The 26,114-nt window shown below is 43.0% G+C and overlaps 1 protein-coding gene across 8 annotated transcripts in view; it reads right to left on the bottom strand.

The window, feature by feature from the left end:
* NIM1K (NIM1 serine/threonine protein kinase) overlaps positions 1–26,114 on the bottom strand; it is an 88,517-nt gene continuing 62,403 nt past the window's right edge. For 5 of the 8 annotated variants that reach the window (XM_044276199.1, XM_044276200.1, XM_044276197.1 and 2 more), the window contains 4 exons: positions 21,088–21,245; positions 14,313–15,149; positions 9,510–9,778; positions 4,763–8,079 (listed from right to left, as the gene is read on the bottom strand). In XM_044276199.1, coding sequence (XP_044132134.1) covers positions 7,330–8,079; positions 9,510–9,778; positions 14,313–14,613 — 1,320 coding nt within the window. In that variant the 5' untranslated portion in view covers positions 14,614–15,149; positions 21,088–21,245 and the 3' untranslated portion in view covers positions 4,763–7,329. Of the gene's footprint in view, positions 762–4,762; positions 8,080–9,509; positions 9,779–14,312; positions 15,150–21,087; positions 21,246–26,114 lie in introns of those variants that run through there. The other 3 variants (XM_044276204.1, XM_044276202.1, XM_044276205.1) reach the window with 2 other exon arrangements.

Genomic DNA, 26,114 nt, shown 5'->3' with positions numbered 1-26,114 from the left:
TGATAGTAAAATAGTGATTTATAGAACACATTTAACATCGGAGACCAAAATAACGCTGCAAGGCATTCATTACAACCTGCACTGAATTACAATGGGTGTCCTTCAGCATGCACTACAGAATAACACAAAAAATACAAAATAATACAATATTTAAATATTCAGTCAAACATGGTGCAATAATTTACAGTTAGAAAAAAAAAAAGCTCAAAATGAGGTTAAAGTGCACAACCAGTGAATGATACGGTATAGAGCCATGTGGAATATTGCTGCTGAATGCACATATGAGGATGCAAAGAGCTTACAGGATTCTCAAGCAGATTGGAGGATGTGGCATCAATGCTGCCGACTACCCGGGGACCTTATACGTGTGTTTGCCATCCTTTTTCTATAGTGGGTACTGCATCCTAGCACTAGATAGTAGACCGTTTCCTATGATGGCTAGCAGGTTTGTCAGGGGTCCTGTCTGTGTACAGAACTTTCTCCACTGCAAATAGCATATATCAATGGGAAAGATATGGCCAGAATCGGTTGATTGAATCCTTGCACAGGATGGGCCTTCTGAGATGTTCTTCTGACACATGATAGATGTTAATGGTGTAAACGCAATGCCATTGAGCTGGATCATTAACATCCTTGCCCTTCTGCTTTCTGAGTCTGTATATGTATCGGTTCTTGGATCAGGATTCAAGCAGATTTGGGGATCTCCCCAATCGTTTCCAGGTCCTGAAGGTGACCTCTGAGTTCTTCAGTACCATATGTACCTGCAATGCATTACAAAGCAAAAGTTAAAACCCAATCGCTTTGCCAAAATGATGAGCTGCTAAAAGCCGCTATGTAGAGGGAAGGATTTCAATCTGAGGGCACATTCACATGACCATTGCCGTTTTGCAGTCCGCATTTTAGTCCGTAGCGTTTACGCATCCGTTGCACAAAATACTGCCCTGTGAATGTACCCCAAGCTGTAGATCAGGGGTCACCAACTTTCGGCACTCCAGCTGTTAAAATTACAAATCCCAGCATGCTCCATTTATTTCTATGGGAGTTATGAGAAGAGCAGAGCAAGCGTGCATGCTGGGAGTTGTAGTTTCACAACACCTGGAGTGCCGGAGGTTACCCATGTTGTAGATGAAACGATGATTGTTTTATTCAGTGCATTGCAGGTCATTATAGTAAAAAAGATCTGAAAGGCAAAGACTGTCATAAAGGCTTTTCATGCTATGCCTCCATAGCAACTTTTGGTCTTGCGATGGTCGCTCAACCTCCGGGTTATCCTATAAGGCAAAAAAGTTGTGCGACAATAGCAAGAATGCGCCATAGAACGGACTTCCACTTCCTAGCCTTAAAGAGGTTGTATGAGATGAAAAAAAGATGTTTAATCGGGTATAAAAAATCATGGTTAAAAACCCCTCAGAGGTGGTCCCAAGCCTGGCTAGTACTCGCTAGAAAACTCTGCCCAACTCCTTACCCTTGATCAACGGCGACATCGCCATTGCCTGCACTGAAAGATCCAGGTATGAGCATCGCACCTGCCGGGTTTAGCACCATCCTTGGGTTACTTGTGGCGCTATTAACTAGTGCAAATATAGTATGTGCCCACATGTTTCTAAGTGCTCTGTGAGTCGCTTGGCAGGCATAATTCCCCTGACTCAACACATTGGGCCAGATATATCATGACTCTGACAGCTCACTCCACTTTCACATATGGCTAAAGTCAGTTTTAGCCAAGTCAGATTTATGATCGGCCCTTTAAGACTGTAATAAATGTGGTTTGACGGTAGCAGTTTATCCGTCAGTAAGCAGCTTTACAAAAGTCGCACATCTTTACGAAAAAGTCGCACGTTTTTATGAAAAAGTCGCATGTTCTATTAAAAAGTCTCATAAGATAAGCCGATAAGCATGGTCCTCACTGGAGTGAAATTGCGCAATTTTTTGCGACTTTTTTGCGACTTTTTAAATAGTCTCAATAGTAAATCTGTGTAGAGATTAATTTACATAAGAAAACACGCCCACTTTCAGAAAACTGGCGAGCATAGTGCAGAGCAGAAAAAAGTCGCAATTTTTTGCGCAGTTTTAGTGATTGCTCAAAAATTTGCGACTTTTTCACTCCATTATTCTGACTTGAGCTAATGATAAATCTGGCCCATTGCCTGCAAGTTCCCTTCTATGGGTCTCTACATCACTCAGAAGTCATTGTCCGGCCCTTCAGTACGTTCTGTCCTCGTCTAAAGGGTGATAATGAAATGTTATTATTGTTGCACCACCATAAGAGCGCTAGAGCAACATTTTACTTTATGGCAAGCAGTAAATGCAATTAAGTGTATGAATCCTTTCTGACATCATTAAAGAGTTTGGGGTTGTGATGTAGATGGCCTATCCTCCTAATAGGTCAGTAACTGATCTGTGGGACACCTGGCACCCCCGCCGATCAGCTGTTTGAAGAGACAGTGCTGCTACCATGATTTCTGCAACCTACTAAGCGCAGCGCCGTACATTGTATAGTGGCTGTGCTTGGTATTGCAGTCGAGGCCCATTCACTTCAACGGGACTGAGCTGCACAAAGGTCATGTGACCGATGAACGTGACATCACATGGCCTATGAAGAGGAAGAGCCCGCGGTGTGTCGTAGCCTCTTCAAACACCTGATCGTCGGGGGTGCCTGGAGTCAAAGTCCCACCAATCACTGGTGACCTAGATCAGTGGTGGCGAACCTATGGCACGGGTGCAAGAGGCGGCACTTAGAGCCCTCTCTGTGGGCACCCACACCCTGGAACAAGTCTAAGGTGTACCAATATGCCTTAGGCCTCAAGGACAATTTGCGGTCCCCAATGCATGGGCGGCGGCCGGGACGGATCGAGACCCATTCAACTTAAATGGGTCCTTGATCCGTCTGCACCACACAAAAAATAGAACATGTTCTATTTTCTTGCGGTGCGGAGGCACGGACAGAAACACCACGGAAGCACTCTGCACCGCAGCTCTGGATTGCGGACCCATTCAAGTGAATGGGTCCGCATCCGTGATGCGGGGTGCACTCGGCCGGTGCCCGCATATTGCGGACCCGCTGTTTGCAGCCCGCAATACAGCCATGGCCGCGCAACAGCCGTGTACATGAGGCCTTAAACCTTTCCTGCCATTCACCAGCACAGGGCGTGCTATAAACAGCACAGGCAGCGCATTGATAGGCAGGCTATTATAGCTAAGTGATAAAGTACATGGAAGATATACTGTATCGGACTGTAGTATTCAGGGTAAATTGCTGTGTTGGCACTTTGCGATAAATAAGTGGGTTTTGGGTTACAGTTTGGGCACTCGGTCTCTAAAAGGGTCACCATCACTGACCTATACTGAGGATTAGCTATTAATATCAAACATCTGGTAAACCCCTTTAACCTACAGGATTAGTCAACTCTAAAAATGCTACAACCGAAAATACACCCAGGAAGACTATTTTTATCAAAAATAGTGATTTCCCCAAAAATGATCCTGCCAAACAGCGGTCACCAATAACTGTAAAGCTTAATTGCTTGCAAATGCCAGACATAGGAAAACTACTTCATGTTATCAAAAAGTTTAGTAGGAAATCCTATCAGGTAAACATTATATATATGTATAGGGACAAAGACAAAGAAAGTAACAATTAGGCCTCCTGCACACGGCTGTGTGTCCCCCGTGGCCGGGTTCGCAATACACTGGACACCTGCCGTGTGCATTCCGCATCACGGATGCATTCACTTAAATGAGTCCGGAGATACGGAACGGAAGCACTACGGAGCGCTTTCGTGGGGTTCCGTTCCGTGCTTCTGTTCCGCAAAAAGATAGAACTTGTCCTATCTTTTTGCGGAACGGACGGATCGTGGACCCCATTCAAGTGAATGCGGTAGCAATCCGCATGCGGCAGCCCCACCGTCGGTGCCCGTGCATTGCGGACCGCAATTTGTGGTCCGCAGCACGGGCAGCACACATTCGTGTGCAAGAGGCCTTATGTTGTGACTCCAGGTTGCTTGGCAAAGCCTTGTAACATGTAGTTCCATGCAATGAAACAGTCACAAGAAATTCTGCCATACAGTAGTCCGCCTCTCCTGGGTTCACAGACTTGTTTCAGGTCCCTTCCACTCAAGAGAACAGATAAAAAAAAAATCCCACTACAAACGACACCATATTATGGCGGTTTTTACCCCTAGAAGCATTGCGGAAAATGTAATTGTACAGTATCTTCAGTATTGTCCTAAAAGATTTCTGGAATTTTTGAAAAAAATTGCCAAAGAGCAGAGAATGTGAAAAAATTCTACACTCACCGATGAATCCCTGGAGTACTGCCATTCTGCAGGTCCCAGCCGTTCTGTGTTTTTTGCCCGGCAAGGATGATCAGTGATTGGCTGCAGCGGTCATGTGTTCATGTATGGTAACATCACCAGTAAACAGGAACCGTCAGACACCACTGGACTGGAGCAAGTGCTGCTTGGGTTATTTTATTACGTTCCCTGCTCATGGAATTTTTTAAAATCCTGGAAACCCATTTAAGGGTCCATTCACACGTCCGTTGTTACTTTCCTGATCTGTTCTGTTTTTTGCTGAACAGATCTGGACCAGATCTGGATCCATTCATTTTCAATGGGTCCTGAAAAAAAATCTGACATTGTGCTGTCCGTTTTTTTTCAGGACCCATTGAAAATGAATGGGTCCAGATCTGGTGCAGATCTGTTCCGCAAAAAACGGAACAGATCAGGAAACAAACAACGGACGTCTGAATGGACCCTAAGGAGTATATTATGTCATGGGACAAGCAAAGGAGCAGGGAGGATTACTGTGATCTTCCTATCATCTTCATTAAAAGATATTGATGACTTATCCTCTGGGTGGTTTATCAGTATCTGATTAATGGGGGTCAGACCCCCAGCACCCCTGCCGATTGAAGAGACCATAGTGCTCTGGTGGGCGAGGCGGCCTCCTCACAACTTACCAAGCACAGCGATGCACATTATATAGCAGTTGGTATTTCAGCCACTGAACTGCGCCTAAGCCGCGTGACTGATGAACTTGATGTCACCGGCCTGGCAAAAGGCTGTGGTACTCACTGGACCACCGCAGCCCCTTCAAACAGCTGATCAGCGGGGTTGCTGGCTGTCAGACCCCACCAATCAGATATTTATCAAACTCCTGGAAAACCTGGAGATGTCACATGTTCACGTACCCTGATGTCGTGGGTGTATATGAATTGTTAACCTGTCTTTATCTAATGTTCCCCAACAGTCTGGACAGCATCATAGACAATAAACTAATCTAATATCTGGGGCAGTTTTAGAGAAGATTTGCTCAACCTCATGAAAGAGCAATTCCACCAGCAAAGTACTGATACATAAATCCAATAATCATCCATGATGACAACACATCATTGTAGCACTTTTTTTTTTCTTCCAATGTCTCCCCAAAAGCCGTTTTTCTTGGTTCCAAAATTGTGGACTACAACAACCTGCAGCAAGGCACTAGAGTCAGGCTTCTAGTATGGACAGCTCTCTGTGTTCTGTTCTCATATGCATTGCCTACCTATTTACATGATTGTAGCACTGAACAGAAGAATTATGTAGATGTATCATGCCCCTGGTAGACTACCAGGACCCTGATGTGTCCTATTATACGTCAACAGGCTCAATTGGTATTCCATGTTATAAACAGAGCCAAGATACCAGTATGAACCGTGCAATATACCACTGCATTAATGGAAACTGCCTAATGTGTGCCCCTATGACATTCATACTGGTGTGTTCACCCATGTTATCCTGTCCCATGGCCAAATGCTATCCGATAGTGTTCATTCTGTCACGAAATGGAAGGGTAGCATAGCCTGGTGTGCTATTCTACATGGTTAAAATATGGAAACCTGAATTTTTTTTAAATAGTATTTTGGTTAGAAAACGTTATCCCCTGTCCACTGGGAAGAGAATAATTGTTAGATCAGTGGGGGTCTGAATGCTGGGACACCCACAACCATGATAAGGAGGCCCAGTTTCCACAGTGTAATGGAGCGATGGTTGAGCATGCCCACTACCATGGCTATCTCTAGTAGTCCAATAGAGATAATGGTGGGGTATTGGGCATGCTCAACCCCATGCTCTATTCCTACATGGTCTGAGGGGCGGTGCATGACACTGAGATTTAAAGAATACCAAAGAGTAAATACCTCTGTCCCGCCGCCCTCAGGCCTGGACGAGGCATATGTTTTACCTGGATCATTGCATCTGTTACCAGTGACAATGAGAACCCTGATCTAGAGATCTGGTTGACCAGTCTTTTGTACAAATGATTCATATTTTACGATGGTCCGGTAAGTCGTTTGTCACTGGATCCAGACACAGAGGTCTGAATCTCTAGACCAGGACTATTATTGGCAGCAGGAACTGTAGAGTAATGGTGGAACATACTAAAAAAAATAGTAACCCAATATTTCTAATGTCATAATAGTCCTTCCCTTAAAGGGGTATTATGGTCGCAAGAAGATATCCCCTATTCATTGGATAGTAAATAATTATTTGATCAGTAGTAGTGGGACCTCTCCCCAAACATGAGAATGGGCGTCCCATGCCCCCATCTGAATGAAGCCAAGCATGTACACTACTCCTTCATTTAAACTCTGGACTGGGATAGCTGAGCCCTGTACTTGGCTATCTTCAGCATACGCTTCGAATAGAGAGGTGGTGTGCATGCTCAACCATTGCTCCACTCAAATAAGGGACATGGGATCACTCTTCTTGTGATCGCTGGGGGTCCTTGAGGTCAGACCCCACACTGATCTAACAGTTACTCCCTATCTAATGGATAGAGGTTAACTTCTTGTTACCAGAATACTTATTTAAAGGGGTTGTGCAGGTCACCACTGGAGCCAGTGATTGACTAAGCAGTATTTCCTGTGTGTCAAGTGGAAACAGGAAGTAGAGATCAGTAATGATCCAGTAGAAGGTAAGGACTAAGGCTACTCTCACATCAGCGTTGTGCTGACCGATTTTGACATCCGGCACAGGATCTCAAAACCGCAGCACAACGCTTCAGTTTTGTGCCCATTCATTGTCAATGGGGACAAAACTGAACTAACCGTAACGGAGTGCACCAGAATGCACTGGGACTACTGTTGCTTCTTCTATTATTGTGTGGTTGTGAACTTGATAGCATTGGCACATTGAAACCCCTTAGAGCAAGTCATTTATACAGTAGCTGTTTGTGGGTGAAATATTTGCAAAGGTGTTAAAGGCATCACTGAAAAATTGTGTAAAAAGATAAAAAGTAAGCAGCCTGTCATCTCTGGGACATAGTCCATTTTTAAAAATTTGAAACATTTTATAAAATGGAACAAAATTTAGACGTGTGCCTGATTTCTCGGCGGGTTCGGTGAGGCCTCTTTGTGGGCTTTTCTTTCGGTTCTGGATTGGTTATGATTGGAACGCTCTCCACTGTTCTTTTCTTCTGGACTCTGTGGAGTACAATCCGATATATCCCCGTTATTGAGCTGCGAGAGTCTCTGCCCTGGTTGTTAAGAATATGATCCTCCATAATGCCCAAATTTTCCAAAGTGTTCTTCACTTCTGTTTCATCGTCCTTAAGGGTACCTGTATCCAACAGGTGTTTTGGATCCAGACTGAAAGGTTCTAATGGTTTTGGATACTGTATACCATGCATCCATTCACTGTTCATGATATAATCCACACTGCATCTTTCCGAAGGTGCAGGCTGAAGCATCCCTTTGATCAGCCTCTGGCAGGGTTCGGATATGTACGGAGGAATGGTATACGTTCCATCAAGAATGCACTTCTTTAATTTGGCCACTGTGTCTGCTCGGAATGGCATACTGCCTGTCACCATAAAGTATAGGAGAATGCCCAATGCCCAGATATCAACAAAAATGCCGATGTAGTGTTCATCTCGGAAAAGTTCTGGGGCAGCATATGGAGGAGAGCCGCAAAAGGTGTTCAGAGTCTCGTCTTTTTTACTAATTGTGCTAAATCCAAAGTCTCCGACCTTCACGCATGTGTTGCTGGTGTAGAAGACATTTTCGGCTTTCAGGTCTCTGTGTATGATTTGGTTATCATGCTGAGGATTAAAAACAAAGTTAATCAGAGGCATAATTAAAGGATTAAACATCTTATAATTATTCTTGGATGGATCATTATGAATAAAGAACAGAATGTGCCGAACTGATTTGTAACATGGAGCAGAAGAACAGATTTGTGAATTTCCATTGACTAGTAATCTGAGATTTCTCTCCTGCTGCCCCCATTCTTTGGAACCTGCTCTTTGGCATCACAAGGTACTTTAAGGTTGCAGTCCCATCTCAAAAATGTATGGTTTATTGTTAGGATGTGGGGTCAGTAGAGTTTAACTCTAGCTGCATCTTGAGAAGGAAGGAGTCACAGTGCCGATTCAGTGCTGCGGCCCCTTCACAGTCTGTTCCTGCACAGTCATCCACGGAGCAGCACAGCTCAATTCAAGTGAGGTGCAGTGCTGAATCAGCAATGTGCCCCTTCATTCTTAGGGGTCCCAGGGGTTGGACTCCTACTCAATGGTGTACCTTTAATGAAGACAGGCCACCACTGCTATGGGGCCTGGGGGGAGGGCCCCACACTGAAGTGCTTCTTCTCTTATGATATGCAAACACTGAATTTTCATGCAGCTGCCACTACGGGGAGCTCAGTGCAACAAGATTATTACAGCTTCCATGGTAATTGTATTATTTCCTATGCACTGAGCTCCCCCTAGTGGTGGCTGCAGGCAGAAAGCTTTGTAATAGAAGGGAAGAAGAAGATTTATCAATGTATTTATGCCAGTTTCCTTAGCAAAATGGTGGTCAGAACGAGCGCCATATTTTTGAAGCACCTGTTCCACTTTTCCCAACATAAAAGTCAGATAAAATGGGTGAGGCCAATGGTGACCTTCACTGGAAATCTAGAGCGTGGTGCTTTGCTTTCTGCATTGCCTGAGAGTAATTGATGCACACATACTCTGAGACTAGGTAGGGCAGGGGGGGCCCCTACCAAGTTTTGCTATAGGACCTTATGAGATCTGTATACACTCTTGCTTCCACAGATCATAAATTGATGCCAAATCCTACTGAACTGTTATAATTTTATTCTCCTTAAAGGGGTATTCCAACACAAAAGGTACTGTTTAATGGGATATTCCCACACAATATTCCATAATTGCCTGATCGGTGCAGGTCCTGGGTTTGGTGATTTTCACACATTTCGTGGTTGAGCTTACAATTTCATAGCTCCCATAAGCTATATTGGAGAGGGCTACACATCACAAATGGCAACAAGTGGTCTCCAGAGGTGAGACCTGCACCCATCATGCATGTAAAACGTGTTCCATATGTATGCCATAAATTCCTATGATGGGAATCCTATGATGGGAATCTGAAGACTTCTGAACTCTGCAAAACTTTTTGAAATATCCTGAAATAAACAGATGTGAAGACACGTGAAGGAAACGCCACAACTATAAATTTGGAAACCATGCCTTACCATATGCTTCACAGCAGACACTATCTGTGAAAAGATCACTTTGCTTTCCGATTCAGATAATTTTCCGTCTGTGTTAATTTTGGCAAAAAGCTCCCCTCCTCCCGCGTACTCCATCACAAGATGCATCTTAGACAGAGTCTCCACCACCTCATAAAGTCTGATGATGTTAGGGTGATGCAGTTCCTCCATACTGGAAATCTCTCGTGACAACAGGCGCTGTGTCTTCTGGTCCAGCTTGGTCTTGTCCAATATTTTTATTGCCACTTTTTCTAGAAAAAAAAGAACACATATATCTTTAATTCCATTAAATAGAAAAGATACAAGAAAATGGTTAGACTTCAGAGATCTCCTTCCCTGGTGTGACACCTGAATACGGCAGGGTTTTCTGGGATTACTATAGTTTTTAACAGATATGCTCATGTAGTTGCTTAGCTGGTGTACATCTCCCTCTGCTTTTTTTTTTATCACTTTGGACTCTCCTGACCTCACCATGTAAACCAATTCCTCTGGTTTGTTTCCATCCTGTAGGCAGCACTTCCTGTTCCTGTATCCAACCAAACCCATGATGCACTTCTCCAGCTCCAGCATCAGCTCCTCCCACCCAGCTAGTTACATAGACACTTCCCTATGACTGCCCCGCCCATGGACATAACAGCTGCATGGACATGGTCACGTGACCACAGCCCAGAACAAGAGATAGGAGCAACAAACATACATGACAAAATTACAGATAATAAATGATTGTTTTAAAAAATGTTGATACAAACTGGAAAACCCCTTTAAGGCAGAGTTCACCATTTGGACATCTGTATGAAACTAACTCCAGAAAACGTCATCATAAACATGCCCAATTATTTTCCCTGACATCTGTCAGTCATCTGTCAACCCCGCCGAAATTAGCAGGTTTACCCATACACAGTGTTGGACTGACTTACTAGAGTACCAGAGTATCCTCTGACCCCAAAGGTCCAAAGAAAAAAATAAAACATTTGGAGTGGTCTTTAATGCAGACATTAAATTGCCACTAGTGTCTATATCTTTATTGATGATTTGGGGGTTGGGCCCCGAGGTTAACTTTCTATGGTGGAACCCTATTCTGACCCTGGCCTTACACATTAGATGTACCTTGGGCTGAACCTGCCAATTTTTGAGGTACTTGCTGGCTATCTAATGGGCGTTACAAATGGTCCCCTAACTTTCCCACAATGGCAGTTGTCATGGTGAAAGAAGGATAGCGCACATTGGATTTCAGTATGCCTAATCCTTTCCTCCCAGAGTTTTAATGCTTCTCTACCCTTTGAAAACACATGCACTTTTGGCAAAGGCAAGCATGAAAGTCTATGAAGGAAGGCGAGAGATGACCATCCTCCTGACCATTATCAAGACAGCTTCATTTTTTTCATGGACACTGGAAAAAATTCCCCTGTTTTTATGGACTCTACAGGAATTTATGGACCTTTGCAACCCTGACTCGCAGTGGTCCTCTAGATTTATTACACATTCCCGTAGAGCAGTGTTTAGCAATATGAGCCGTGGCACTATGCCCATCCCCAAAGTTCAAAAGTGAACATTTCCCCCCCAAAAAAACATATAAAAGTTCTATTTATTCTACCGCCACTGTAGTAAAGTCAACGGCAGCTTTAAACTGCTGCACTTTCTACAGTGTGAATCATGTAGCATTCATCTTGTGCGACGGATGACGGGAACTTGTATCTCTGCCCAGAAACAGCACAGTCAGGATCAGAGTGGGTGAAGGAGGCTGACAGGAATATTTAGGGACTTCTGAGAATCCACTCTATAGGGTCTCATGTGTCGTGAGCAGCCCAAGTGCTAATTGTTATATACAAAGCGAAACACTTCACACACCCAACATATTCTAATAAGAGCGATTAAAGGGGAGGTGCAGCAAATAAAAATTACTTTTTAAAGTTTTTTTTCCAGGATGTTTTAACTGATATCCTATCCTTTGGATAGGTCACCAGTATCTGACTGGTGGGGGTTCGACACCCAGGACCCCCACTGATTAGCTGTTTGAGAAGGCACTGACGCTGGCAGTAGCGCCTCTCCGTTCTCTCAGATTACCAAGCACAGCTCCGTACATTGTATAGCGGCTGTGCTTGGTATCACAGCTCAGCCTCATTCACTTCTATGGGGCTGAGCTGCGCCTAGGCCAAGTGACCGATGAACGTGACACCACATGGCCTAAGCTCCGAGAAGGCCGCGTTGCTACTGCAAGCGCCAGTGCCTTCTCAAACAGCTGATTTGCGGTGGTCTTCTCGGGTGACGGACCCCCACCAATCAGATGCTGATTATAGTGAATGGGGTCGGGGCGGACTTCCGGCAGCACATGTGCAGACGTTAGTACGGATCTGGCAGGGGAACAATCCTAATGCCAGTGTGAAAAAAGCCTAACTGAATTTGTCAGTTCACATGGATGATTTTCAAAATACCCGTGTAAAAAATCAGCGCTGAATCCAAGCAGATTTTTACTCCTTTTTGCGGACAAGAATAGGCAGTTGTATCAATGGCTGCCTGTGCCGTTCCGCAAATTGCGGAACGCACGCGGACGCCATCTGTGTTTTGCGAATCCGCAATTTGTAGACTGCAAAACACACAACGGTCGTGTGCATGAGGCCTAAGGCAGAAAACAGTCCATCTACTGCAACCAATAATGTGCATATCTCTTATATATATAAAAATTTGTTTCTGTCTGTCTAGATGTTCTTTATGCGCGACCAAACGACTGGACCGATCTTCACCAAATTTGGCACACAGGTACATCAGGTGTCCGGGAAGGTTTTAGACTGGGATTCAGCTCGTACCGTTACTGAGATATTCCCCAAAAATTTGCCCCCCCCCCCCCCCCAAATACAAGCCTGCAATTCTTTCTCTTCAAAGCCCAACTGCCATAAACACAGTTTTACTCCAGGTTTCCATAACAATCCAGCCATATTTCTTTACTGCTTAAAGGGGCGGTCACTTTGAAAGTCACAGGTAAAGGGGCCGGTCACAGTGAAAGTCACAGATAAAGGGGCAGTCACAGTGAAAGTCACAGTTAAAAGGGCGGTCACAGTTAATAGGGGCGGTCACAGTGAAAGTCACAGTTAAAGGGGCGGTCACAGTGAAAAGTCACAGTTAAAGGGGCGGTCACTGTAAAAGTCACAGTTAAAGGGGCGGTCACTTTAAAAGTCACAGTTAAAGGGGCGGTTACTGTGAAAGCCACAGTTAAATGGACAGTCACAGTGAAAGTCACAGTTAATTGGGCGGTCACAGTGAAAGTCACAGTTAAAGGGGAGGTCACTGTGAAAGTCAGTTAAAGGGGCAGTCACAGTGAAAGTCACAGTTAAAGGGGCGGTGAAAGTGAAAGTCACAGTTAAAGGGGCGGTCACAGTAAAAGTCACAGTTAAAGGGGTGGTCACAGTTAAAGGGGCGGTCACAGTGAAAGTCACAGTTAAATAGGCGGTCACCGTGAAAGTCACAGTTAAAGGGGCGGTCACTGTAAAATTCACAGTTAAAGGGGCGGTCACTGTGAAAGTCACAGTTAAAGGGGCGGCCACTGTGAAAGTCACTGTTAAGGGGGCGGTCACTGTGAAAGTCACTGTTAAAGGGGCTTTCACTGTGACAGTCACTGTTAAACGGGCGGTCACTGTGAAAGTCACTGTTAAAGGGGCGGTCACTGTTGAAGGGGCAGTCTCTGTGAAAGTCACTGTTAAAGGGGCAGCCACTGTGAAAGTCACAGTTAAAGGGGCGGTCACAGTGAAAGTCACAGTTAAAGGGGCGGTCACAGTGAAAGTCACAGTTAAAGGGGCGGTCACAGTGAAAGTCACAGTTAAAGGGGCGGTCACAGTGAAAATCACAGTTAAAGGGGCGGTCATAGTGAAAGTCACAGTTTAAGGGGCAGTCACATTGAAAGTCACAGTTAAAGGGGCGGGCACTGTAGAGGTCAATGTTATGGGGAAACTGTTGATATTTTTTTTACGACACACGGAAACATAAAATGAAATAGATGATATATACCCGTGCGAAGCCGAGTCCTTCAGCTAGTATTATATATATTACAAGAGGAAGGCAAAAAGAAATCCTTCCAAACTCAAATCCCTGGATAATCACTAATCTAGTCTAGTGATCCTTACTCCTTTATCATAGTGGTAATTAGGACTTCATTTGAAAATCAAATATCTTCTGTCCAAGAGTTCCATAATCTCACTGCTCTCACAGAAGAAACCCCTTACGTATTTGTATATGTAGTCAATGCCACCTTGCCATGGTTGCATGCATAGGTAACCAAATTAAATAGACCAATTTTTTTGATTTTGCACGGTACAGCAATGCCATTGCAGGAAAATACACAAAACCAGGGAGGGACCACCAGAGTATTGGCACTGAAGAACTCCCAGACAACTCTTTTAGGGTACATCCACACAGGAGGACTCCACTGCTGAATTTGTGTTGCAGAAATTCTCTGAAATCTCCAAAATCCACTGTGTACACTGAAATCTCATCTACTTCGTCGGTGCTGTAAATGCTACAACCTATCTGCATGCAATTTCAGTGCAGGGATTTCACAGCATTTACGTTGTATGTAGCTATACACTAAAGGTTATCATGAAGCAAGAAATCAGAGGCCTAACTTGAAGCTCTTGGGAACCCAACTATCTAACAGAGGCAACTTCTGCCTGACTCTGTCCAGCCCCTATAGTTACGCCTCTGCAGAAAATACATGAAGGACAACCTGAAACCTGCTAGATCTGTATATGTTTTAAATAATAATTTATAATCTTATAGAATAGACATGAATGTTACCTTTGGTAAGTACATGAATCCCAAGTTTCACTTGTGAGAAATTTCCACTTCCAATTTCTCCACGCAACCTATAAAGACCGATTCTTTTACCCAGAGCCATCTCCTTGACTGTCTTCTCGTCACGTGACATGTCTTGGTTGAGCTTCTCAAAGGGTGTTAGCTTGCGCTGTTTCCCCTCTCCATCTTTTTCATAGCACTCTGACCGGACATAATCTTCCAAGCTGTCCTGGCGGTTCCAGCGGGAGTACCGCTGGTTGCCAGGACCTCCTCCATTCATATACATTGCCGTCATGGTCAACATTTGGGCACCTTTTGTTAGTCGTCTTATTATACAATGGTAGAATATAACAGTCACAGACCACAGGTCACAGCCAGATGGTATCAGAAGTGTTCAGAATTGGGGGAGGAAGCTCATATATTTGGAACAAAATGTCTTAAAGTCCCTTGAATGGTAGCAGCGAGTCTTATAATCCCCTTAGAAAATAAAAGTTCTTGTCTTCAGACAGTGCTTCCAGGAGACCTCATGTAGGAGACACTACGCCTCCCCTTGTCGTTGCACCACATGAAGATATGTCAGAGTTCTTCTTATGTCTCATTCTCTAGTTTGATGCAAGCACTGCCGTACCCTACCTCCTCGGCTCTGAAGTGTCTACTCTTGAGGCACAGCTTCCAGCCTTAGAGAAGGATGCAGAAGGTCTGCAGATGCTGGCTTGTGCTCCTGGGATAATAAGTCACTTTCTGAGTCACATGATGGAGCAGGATTAAGCGGCTGCAATGTCACATTAGCCTCCTTAGCATGGACAAGTCTGCATTAGACGCTTGAGCCTTCTGAAAAGTCTGGAGAGAGATAGAGAATGTCATTAATACTTAAGTAAACCATGTTTTCCAAACATATGGGGGCCTGGTGAATGAAGGACAGAATTAATGTAAGAAATGTAAACCGCCTAGTAATTCCTAGTAAATAATACCACATATGTTTTTTTACATGACCATAGTATGGTTCTATACATGATCCAAGTTGTATGGAGCCGTAATCCTACACTCATAGAAGTCTATGGAGCTATAATGTACCTCTGTATGCCTCAGAGGTTTACACGCTTTTATTTCATCTTTCTTTCATCCTTCGCAGTTTCATGCATTGCTGCACTTACATTGGCAGCTCATAGAGAATTCATCCAGAGCTTCCTGGTTTATGAATATAATGCCACACACAGCAGCCATAACTACAGGCAGTAGGAGACTATATCGCAGAGCACACTTCACATGAGGACAACCATTGACCATATGTTCTGTTAGCCCCATCATGATGATGATGATCTAATGGACATGGGCTGTTCACTTGGTGGTCAATCATCTGTATGGCTGCCATGCAAAACTACATAGTCCCTGTAGCAACCCCTGCAGGAAAAATTATAAGGGGATAGCATGGTACCTCAGCAAAACAGCTGCATATCCAGGGTCTCGGGTGTCGGACCCAAAACCATCAGCTGATTGTCACAATGGCTCTCACATTAAAGGGGTTGTCTATGAAGAGAGACCCCCTTTAAGAAGTTATATGGCTGTAGGGACCAGAAGAAACTTTTTATTTTGGCTTCCTTCGGGCAGTTATAACATTTTTTACTTTTGCATTTAGGCAAAAGTATTGGGCTTTGTTTTTGCAAGACGGATTGTCCTCTTTGTTCTGATGGATGGTCTATGGACTGATCTCATTCATTTGTTTGCGTCCAACGTATCAGCTTGTATTTGTCTTGTTAGGATGTAAATTATCATTTTCCCCCAACCCAGTATTTGTGACTTTTTATGCACCACTGTGTTTTGACGCCACCCATGCCATTTTCCAAAAAGAGGGGGCGTGGCAAGGGAGGGGGCGAGGCCAGAAAACCCGGCATAGTTATCTCTATTTACGCCAGTTCTCTGGCGTAAATCAAGACAGAAATATACAGCAGCTTGGACCGCTCAGACTGCCAGAGGATGCACTTAACGCAGTGAAAAAGTTGAAAAGGTATTCATACCCTTTAAACTTCTCCCCCAATTCTTTTCACGTTACACCCAAAAATTAAAAAAATAATTATTGGAAAGTTATGTGATAGACCAACACAAAGTAGCAAGTATGTGTGAAGTGAAAAGAAAATAATACATAATAATAAAATTTTAATAAATAAAAATCTGGAAAGTGTGGAGTGTATTTGTATTCAGCCCCCCCTGAGTCAATACTTTGTAGGACCACCTTTCTCTACCACCAAGTCTCTACCAGCTTTGCACATCTAGAGGCTGACATGTTTACCCATTCTTCTTTGCAAAATAGCTCAAGCTCAGTCAGATGGGATGGAGAGTCTTTAAACTGAAATTTTTAAGTCTTGCTACAGATTCTCAATAGGTATTAAGTCTGGACTTTAACTGGGCCATTCTAACACATGAATATGCTTTTATCTAAACCATTCCATTGTAGCTCTGTAGCATTGTAGTTTAGGGTTGTTATCCTGCTGGAAGGCGAACCTCTACCTTAGTCTCTAGTCTTTTGCAGCCTCCACCAGTTTTCCCTCCAGGATTGCCCCGTATTTAGCTCCATCCATCTTCCCATCAACTCTGACCAGCTTCCCTGATGAAGACAATAATCCCAACAGAATGATGCTGCCACTACCATGTTTTTATGGTGGGGATGGTGTGTTCAGTGTGACGTGCAGTGTTAGTTTTCTGCCTTACATATTGTTTTGCATTTAGGCCAAAAAGTTTAACTTTGGACTCATCTCACTACAGCACCTTCTTCCACATGTTTGCTGTGTCCCCTGCATGGCTTATGGCAAGCTGCAAACAGGACTTCTTATGGCTTGCTTTCAAAAATGGCTTTCTTCTTGCCACTCTTCTATAAAGGCCAGATATTTGGAGTACACAACTAATAGTTGTCATGTGAACAGATTCTTCCACTTGAATGACCATGGCCTCTTGGCTGCTTCTCTAATTAGTGCTCTCCTTGCCTGGGCTGTCAGTTTAGATGGACAGCCATGTCTTGTAGGTTTGCAGTTGTGCCATATACCTTCCATTTTTGGATGATGGATTGAACAGTGCTGTGTGAGATGTTTAGAGCTTGGGATATTTTTTATAACCTAACCTGCTTTATATTTCTCCACAACTTTATCCCTGACCTGTCTGGTGTGTTCCTTGATGTTCATGGTGATGTTTGATCACTAATATTCTCTAATAAGTCTCGGAGGCCTTCGCAGAACAGCTGTACTGAGAATAAATTACACACAGGTGGACTCTATTTTCTAATTAGGTGACTTCTGAAGGCAATTGATCACACTGGATTTTATGCAGGGGTATCAGAATAAAGAGGACTGAATACAAATGCGCACCACCACACTTTTCAGATTTTTAATTATTAAAAATGTTGAAAACCATGTATCATTTTCATTTCACTTGACACATACTTGCTACTTTGTGTTGGTCTATCACATACATTTCCAATAAAATACATTTAAGTTTATGGGTGTAACGTGAAAAAATGTATATGGAGAGGCACATTAGGCAAATCCTGCGGCAGGGCAGGGGATAAAAACAAACAAAAAAAAATGGTATATGATATATAATTCTCCCCTAAATCTCTGGGATCTATAAAAATGTTTTTTTTTTAAATCATTTAGCTTAATTGAAAACAGATTGGACAACAAAATCAAAATGCATTAAATCCTTTTTCATCAACTTTTGCTACTGTACAGTCAGAGGTCAAATATGATATGCTAGTCAGTACCTACAGGAGATGATTACATGCCATTTATTTTCCTCAGATCACTCCTTGGCTGCTTTATAGCTCAGCTACATTAGTGTGAAGCTGTGATCTGTAACTGCAGTTAAGCTACAGTGACTGTAGGGAGTTAGAGGTAGTCTGAGACACTCCCCCTGTATCATCATTGGTTCATGCTGCTGCTTAGTCCCTCCCCCTGCAGCACTGCCTTTACAATTTGTCTTCTGTATATCTCAGGCTAGCCAGGATGTCAGCGCATGAATAGCTGATTCCTGATAAATTAAGGGCAGAAAAATTATAAAGTACAGATTACTAAACCAGCAAAGATGATTATAAGGTAGCTGACACATATTTATTGGAGGAAATCCCCCCCCCCCCCCCCACACACACACACACACACACCCACACCTTACACACACATTTATATAGAGCAAATTGCATTTATCATGTAGAGGAAGTTAATACAAGGCACTTACTAATGTATTGTGATTGTCCATATTGCCTCCTTTGCTGGCTTGGTTCATTTTTCCATCACATTACACACTGCTCATATCCAGAGATTACGACCACCTTGTAATCCAGCAGCGGTGGCTGTGCTTGCACACTATAGGAAGAAGGGCCAGCCTATGTGTGCTTCAAAAGTCCCGGCCACTAGAGAGAATGCCACCTTTTCCTATAGTTTGCAAGCAAGACCACCTCTGCTAGATTAAATGGTGGTCGTAACCATGAAAACGAGCAGTGTATAATTCCATGAAAAAAATGAATCCAGCCAGCAAAGGAAGAAATATGAACAATCACAATACATTAGTAAGTGCCTTGTATTAACTTTCTCAACATGATAAATGCCATTTGCTGAAATGAGACAATCCCTTTAATAGGAAAACAGTGATTGTTCCATGGACACCAACGGCAAACAACTGGGGGTTACAAAAATGTTTTAGAAAAAAGCATAAAAAGCAAAAGAATAAAAAAAATCTAATCAACCTCAATAAAACTGAAGTAAAAATTATGCACACTCCCAAAAAGTTATGCACACTCCGAATATGAATAAAAACTATAGCTCACCCCACAAAAATACAGCCCTAATGCAGCTCTCTGAACGGAAATTTAAAAAAGTTATGGGTGTCAGAATATGGCGATGCATAGATATATTTTATTTTTCAAAGTTTATTGTTTTAAAGGATAACTGTCATATTTTATTTTATTTTTTGCTAAAGTGTAGGGCAAGTGATAGGTAACAATTTTGCAATAGACTTTATTTAGCCAAAACGTTTATTTTTGGTAGAAAACTGGGTCTGAAATGGCCCTTAGCAGCACTCTTTAAAAGAGCGTTGCTAAGGTCCATCCGTCTCCGATTAGAAAAGGGGAGACGGGCTGTGCAGACGCTGTGCTTCTGCCTCGTGCTTCCCTGGGAGACAGAAGGCTGGGCACAGGGGTCTTAGGAGTTAAAATTACATGTATATTCCCCCTTTCTATGCAATCTAATGCTCCGTTACATTCACTGACCTGCGATCCCTGTGATAATAATTCATGAAGCAGCCACCGGAAGTAGAAGCACTGTGCGCAGTGAGCCGGCTGCTACATGAATTATTATCACAGGGATCGCAGGTCAGTGAATGTAACGGAGCATTAGATTGCATAGAAAGGGGGAATATACATGTAATTTTAACTCCTAAGACCCCTGTGCCCAGCCTTCTGTCTCCCAGGGAAGCACGAGGCAGAAGCACAGCGTCTGCACAGCCCGTCTCCCCTTTTCTAATCGGAGACGGATGGCCCTTAGCAACGCTCTTTTGAAAAGTGCTGCTAAGGGCCATTTCAGCCAGTTTTCTACCAAAAATAAACGTTTTGGCTAAATAAAGTCTATTGCAAAATTGTTACCTATCACTTGCCCTACACTTTAGCATAAAAAAATAAATAAATGACAGTTATCCTTTAAAGCATTAAAAAATAGCAAAAACATTATAAATTTGTAATCGTACTGCAGAATAAGGGTAATGTGTCATCTTTACAGCCCAATAAATGCCATAAATACGAAACCAATTGAAAAATGGTGAAATTGCATTTTCTTTCCATAATCCACTTCCTTAATATTTTTTTCCAACATTCCAGATGATCGTAGTGTCTTTAGAAAGTACTTTCCTGCAACCCCCCCCCCCCCCCCCCCAAAAAAAAACAAGACCTTATACAGCTATGTGAATGGAAAAGGTAAAAAGCTATGGCTCTTGAAAGGCAGGAAGACAAAAAAAATTTATTGCCTGCACTATTAAGGGGTTACTTAGCGTGTGTCTAGCAGTGGAGTCTGCTTTCATTCCCATGGAGGTTACCATAGAGAACATGGAGAATGTCAACACTCCAGTGTACCAAGCTTTTCCTCACTGAACCCTTCTTACCTATTCTTATAGGCTCCACACCAACCTCCCAAATGTTGCCTGATTCTTGCACAAATGGAAATGTGGGCATGTCAAACAACGCTTTGGCTGGACTGGCACAGAACCTCGTTCCAGCCCAGTTTTACAGCTGTAGAATTAGTGGAAGGTGTGATCTACAATCTGTTCCTTCCAGCTTTACAACATCCCTGACAGCTTGGCATTTATGATGTTGTCATAAAGGTATTTTTTAATCTTCTGGAATGGATTATTTATGGACCATATATAACGCCAGACGTCACCCAATGTAATAAAAGTGAGATGGGCCCTAAAGGTCATACGTCATAGGGAGTGCGCACAATGATGCATGCACCATAGGGACATCTTATACACCTGCAGAGGTGGTCCAGCATCGGTTTTGTACATGAACGGGGTTGTCCAACCCAAGAAGAAGAGGCTTCCACTAACCCTCTCACCTGCTAAAGATTTTGGACCTTAAATGCAGTGCATGTAAGAGGGGTGAACCAAATACCCTTCACAAGATAATGGACTGCACTCTATCCTTTTACGGATTACTGTCTCTTCACAGGGACTATTCGTTTGTGAGGGATACCATTTATATGTGTGATGTACATCCTTGTATATACAATGTGCACAGTATATATACCGTATGATTTTCTAGTTTACAGGTCGGCTGGATGGCAGGTTGTGGTGCGCCGGGATACCGCTGTGTGAGGCTGTGACTGTACGAAGGAATGAGTCTTGGATTGGAGTCTTGGAGTCTGGTCATGTGCACTCACCAGACATCTATGGCGCTTCTTATCACTGAGGAAAAACAGGAACACTTATCAGACAATATTCATTTTTCTTCATTTACAGTTGCATCAGATGTTTGGCTTTTCCAATAGACATAGGCTGTCGGTGGGATTCTGACCAAAATCTGCCTAAGGGCAGTGTCACATACCGCTATACAGCTGCATTTCAGTGTCTGTACTTCTGCCATAACAACAGGACAACCTGTAGTCCTAATGAACCTCCCTTAGGATTCTACAGTAAATCCTAATACAAAGGCTAAAATACTGATATACAACCTCCACAATCGCCTAGAGCTGGCCATACACCAGCAGTCTGAGTCGTTTATCTGAGTCTGCATGTGTTCTCATTTGGGAGACTCCTTTGGTGGGGGCTCATCTCCGATTAATACAAAGGTTTGTGCGCGGTTGCAATTCATCATGTCCAATCCTTCTTTACCCCATTGTCATTTATCTGGGGAGTGTACCCATAAGATACCTGGTTTAGCCGAAATCTGTGGGTCTGGCTGACTTTGATTGTATGAGAACATGCGCTGACATTGCACTGACACCATGATGGACCTCCTTTCTCATATGTGACAGGATAAGGACTCATCATTCTGCAGACGGGCTGGCTGCACCTATCGAACAATTGACATTGAAGATCTCTCATGGGACGGCCACCCATTCATAGCCATAGTGAGATTAAATAGGTCTTCCGGGAGAAGAATATTGATGACCTGTCCTCAGGATAAATGATCAATATCAGATCAATGAGGGGTCTGACTTTGCTTGGAAATAAGAATTGCTAATTTTCTTCTACAGGTGAAACTCGAAAATTTAGAATATCGTGCAAAAGTCCATTTATTTCAGTAATGCAAATTAAAAGGAATTGCATTAATGCAGCTTAAAGTTAGAATTTTGTGAAAAGGTTCAACTATTCTAGGCTCAAAGTGTCACACTCTAGTCAGCTGATTAATCCATACCCCCTGAGCAAAGGGCACCTCAAAATGGTGACTTTAGGGTTTCATAAGCTGTAAGCCATAATCATCCAAATTATAACAAATAAAGGCTTGAAATATCTCACTTTCCATGTAATGAGTCTCATATATTAGTTTCACCTTTTAAGTTGCATTACTGAAATAAATGAACTTTGCACAATATTCAAATTTTTCGAGTTTCACCTGTATGTATTTGAAAATGAAGACAAATACGGTACATAACCCCCCCAGAAGGTTCACCAGAATAATAAGGTGATGCTAATTAGTGACCTTCATTATCCTTCCTCTTACTTAAAATCTATTATTGGCCCGCTTCTGATCTTAACCCCTTAGTGACCAGCCTGTTTTGGGCCTTAGTGACTAAGCCATTTTTTTCAATTTTTCATTGTCGCCTGCGAAGAACTATAACTTTTTATGTTTCTGTCGATGTAGTTGTATGAGCCTTTTTTTTTTGCAGGACAGTTTTTAGTTTTTAACTGCACCATTTTGGGGTACACATAACTTACAAAATAACTTTTATTAAAGGCTGTATTACACCTAGCGATAGTCGGGCAGAATATCGGTAACAAGCATTGGTTTGTAATACCAGCCTAACTTCTGGAAGGGTGATGGGAAAAAACTGCAATACCACCACTGAGTTTTTACCTTCATATATAAATAACAGGATAACTTTCTATTTTGGGTCTGTACAATTACAATGATACCAAATAAACCAAATATTTTTTGCAAATTTTATATACTTTTGCACCATAAAAAAATATAAATATATAAGAAAAATGTTTTTGCATTACCGCATCCCAAGACCTATAGCTTGTTATATTTATTTTTTCAGTGGCGCTGTGTGAAGGCTTGGATTTTTGCAGAAAGACTTGTAGTTTTCATTGATATCCTTTTGGAGTACATATTATTTGATAGTTTTATCCTCCTGACTTCAATGAGAAGCTGACTTTTGTAAGGCCTCATGCACACGTTGTTTTTCTCGGCCTCCGTTCCGTTTTTTTTGCGGATGGGGACCCATTTATTTTGATGGGTCAGCAAAAAAATGCTGATAGTTCATCCGTTTGTGTTCCGCGTCCGTTGTCCGTGTTTCCCTTCAGCAAAAAAAATTGTGCATGTCCTACTTTTTTCACATTTGCGGACAAGGATAGGCATTTATTACAAGGGATTTTTGGGAAAAAAACTGATCCTCTAAAAAAAACGAATGCCGCATCAGGCTTTTTTTGCGGACGCACAATTTGCGGACGCAAAAAACAATTCTAAAACCTTCAATGTCCTCAGATCATTAAAATACAGTCCTTTAAAGGCCAACTCCTCCTTTTAAACCATTGTGATTGCATTGCTCAAATGCACCAAAAATAAAAATGCAACTCTGCAAATAATCTTGATTTAAAAAATTCCTATTATTTTGTATCTACAGCTTCTTTGCAGACCTATGTGTCTCCAAGGTAACAGACAATAAGCAGCATTTTTTGCTTAATTACATTTAGTAAGTTTGGTAGAATACATCTGTAAAAGCTGTTACACCACCAAGCATCATCTTCTTGGACCGCTTTGACATGAAAAGGAGAAAAATAGGGTACAGTCACGCAAAGAGATAATGGTATGCCAAAAAGCGTTATGACTGTATACTGGCAAAACCGTATGTAAAGAATTGCAGTCTCACCATGTGTATAACACATGTGGTGGTGGTGTGGATTCCTGCCGACACACATTAACATTCCTTGATGTTAGGCTTGTTCTAAAGCATCAAACTAGATAAATGCTCATCATAGAAATGTTGAGTTTAGCCGGTAAACATAGTGTTACTAGGAATTCAGCAGGGAACATGAAACTTCAAAGGGATGCCGCCGTCTCAGGAGGGTGTTATGTAACTGCCAGACTATGAGAATACAGTGCACAACGTGAGGGCTACACCAGGATTGTCCTCTTATGGAAGTGAAGAACAGAATAAAAATAGTGCCGGTAGATAAACGTCAGTGTGCTCGCCGCTTCTGCCCAGCGATCTGTTATTTTTTGTCACAACATAATTTATTTTAAAGACTGTTACGTAATACAATGTACACGGTCTGTGTTGTTTTAGCATTTCATGATGATGATGATGATGTATAGTCTTGTGTACACGCAGTCTTACCCTTAGGGCCTCGATGCGCTTAGCTGGCTAATTCAAGAAGAAGGCATGACACTTTACCATGGGCCGCAAAGGCCTAGAGGATAAGGCACCTATTCCAGAGACCAATTTCCTAGCACTTATCAAATGGAGAATCAAGAAAAAGGAAGGGAAGGTAGGGGAATCTCAAGGTTCAAAGGGTTCGGACGAGATATAGAGAATGTGAAGAGAACAAAATTAATAAACGTGAGGAAAAGGGTATCTTTAAAATAGAAGGGACATTATGTCACGAGGGTGTCAAGAGCCACGCCTGACTCCGTTGTACCCGGGGTCAGGAGGTCGCAGCGGTTGGCTGCACGCTCTATGTCAGATAGGGAAGTTTCCTTATTGTAGCTTTCTGGGTTTGCTTTACAAACCCTTTTGGCTCACTCAGGGATCCGTAGCTCCTTCTCTCAGCTGTTCCTTGTCCAGCACTCCCAATCCTCCTTATATTCCCCTCTCACACTTCTCTGGTTGCCAGATATAGAGCTTCCTGCCTGGACTTCTATTCTGACCCACTGGAGCTGTGTTGCTGCGTTCTCTGAATGTTGCCTTAGAACGCTACCCTCCGGATCCCTGTTGGACCTTTGTGGACAATTGTTGCCGTCCACCTGGGTGTTTGTGTTTGTCTGTGTTTGTCTGTCCTCTCCCTGGTGTTTCCCTCTTAGTGCAGTGGTGAGGACTAGCGATCCCACCGGCCCGTTCATTATCTAGGGCTCATTTCAGGGAAAGCCAGGGTTTAGGCACGTGATCGCCGCACGGGTGAGGAACCCGTCTAGGGACGTCAGGGCAGGCAGGTGCCAGCTGCAAGGTGAGTTAGGGGTCACCACCTTTCCCTCTCCCTTGGGCAGGGCTTTCCCTGTTTTCCTCCCTGTGCGTGTTGCCGGTCATTACACATTACCAACCGTGGATTTATAGACTAAGATTTAGGGAAAAAAAACAACATTATATGAACCAAAAATAAGTGTTACATAGGAAGATCAAACGCCTGTTTGAAAAATAAGGTTTTCAGTGCACGTCTGAATGAGAGAAGACTGGGAATCATTTTCAGGGCCAGAGGTAGGTGGTTCTAAAATCTGGCCCCTTGAGCCGAAAAGGATCTACCTCCACGTCTGATCTTGTTAACTTGTAGGATGCTAAAATTTGCAGAGTTACTAGACCTCAATGTCCTCAACGGGGCCCCACACCATGGAATACCCTGGAATTTAAAGAGAAATTGCCTGTGATCATTCTGTTCCTGCTGAAGGTCCCGGATACCGTCACTGCCTGGAAAATTGTTTGGTACTTGTAAAATTCTGCCATTGTTCCCGCTACACATTAAGTGGCTGAACCCATACTCTGGCCAATCGCTACACACATCCAAAGAGTCGCGGATGTTTCAAACTTTTATGTTTCAAACTTTTTATAAAGCAATGATGAGAGTCCAAAATATTTTACCCCAGAAAGCACAGTAACCCTTTCAGATGATCAGTGTTGGTGGTCTTGTTTGTGCTATTTTGCCGTTTTAAAGTAGATAGTAGAAGCCCCTAATAGCGAAGGACATATGTTAGATGCCCTTTTTGCCCCTGTTATAACTTACTCAGGGGCGGAACTAGTGCCGTAGCAGCTGTAGTCTGCCACCACATAAAGATAACTGTGTGTGTACTGGCAGGCGAGGCCCAGGCCGTATGGATGTCTGTCATCCGTTACAACCCAGCCCTCATTTCCTGACCATGCTCTCTCCAACAGGCGTGATGCTAGGGAATGGCGCTAGGTG

Source organism: Bufo gargarizans, chromosome 1 (genome assembly GCF_014858855.1).
Source record: "Bufo gargarizans isolate SCDJY-AF-19 chromosome 1, ASM1485885v1, whole genome shotgun sequence".
NCBI lineage: Eukaryota > Metazoa > Chordata > Amphibia > Anura > Bufonidae > Bufo > Bufo gargarizans.
The sequence above is the reverse complement of the archived record's forward strand: the minus strand, read 5'-3'. Positions and strand labels throughout refer to the sequence as shown.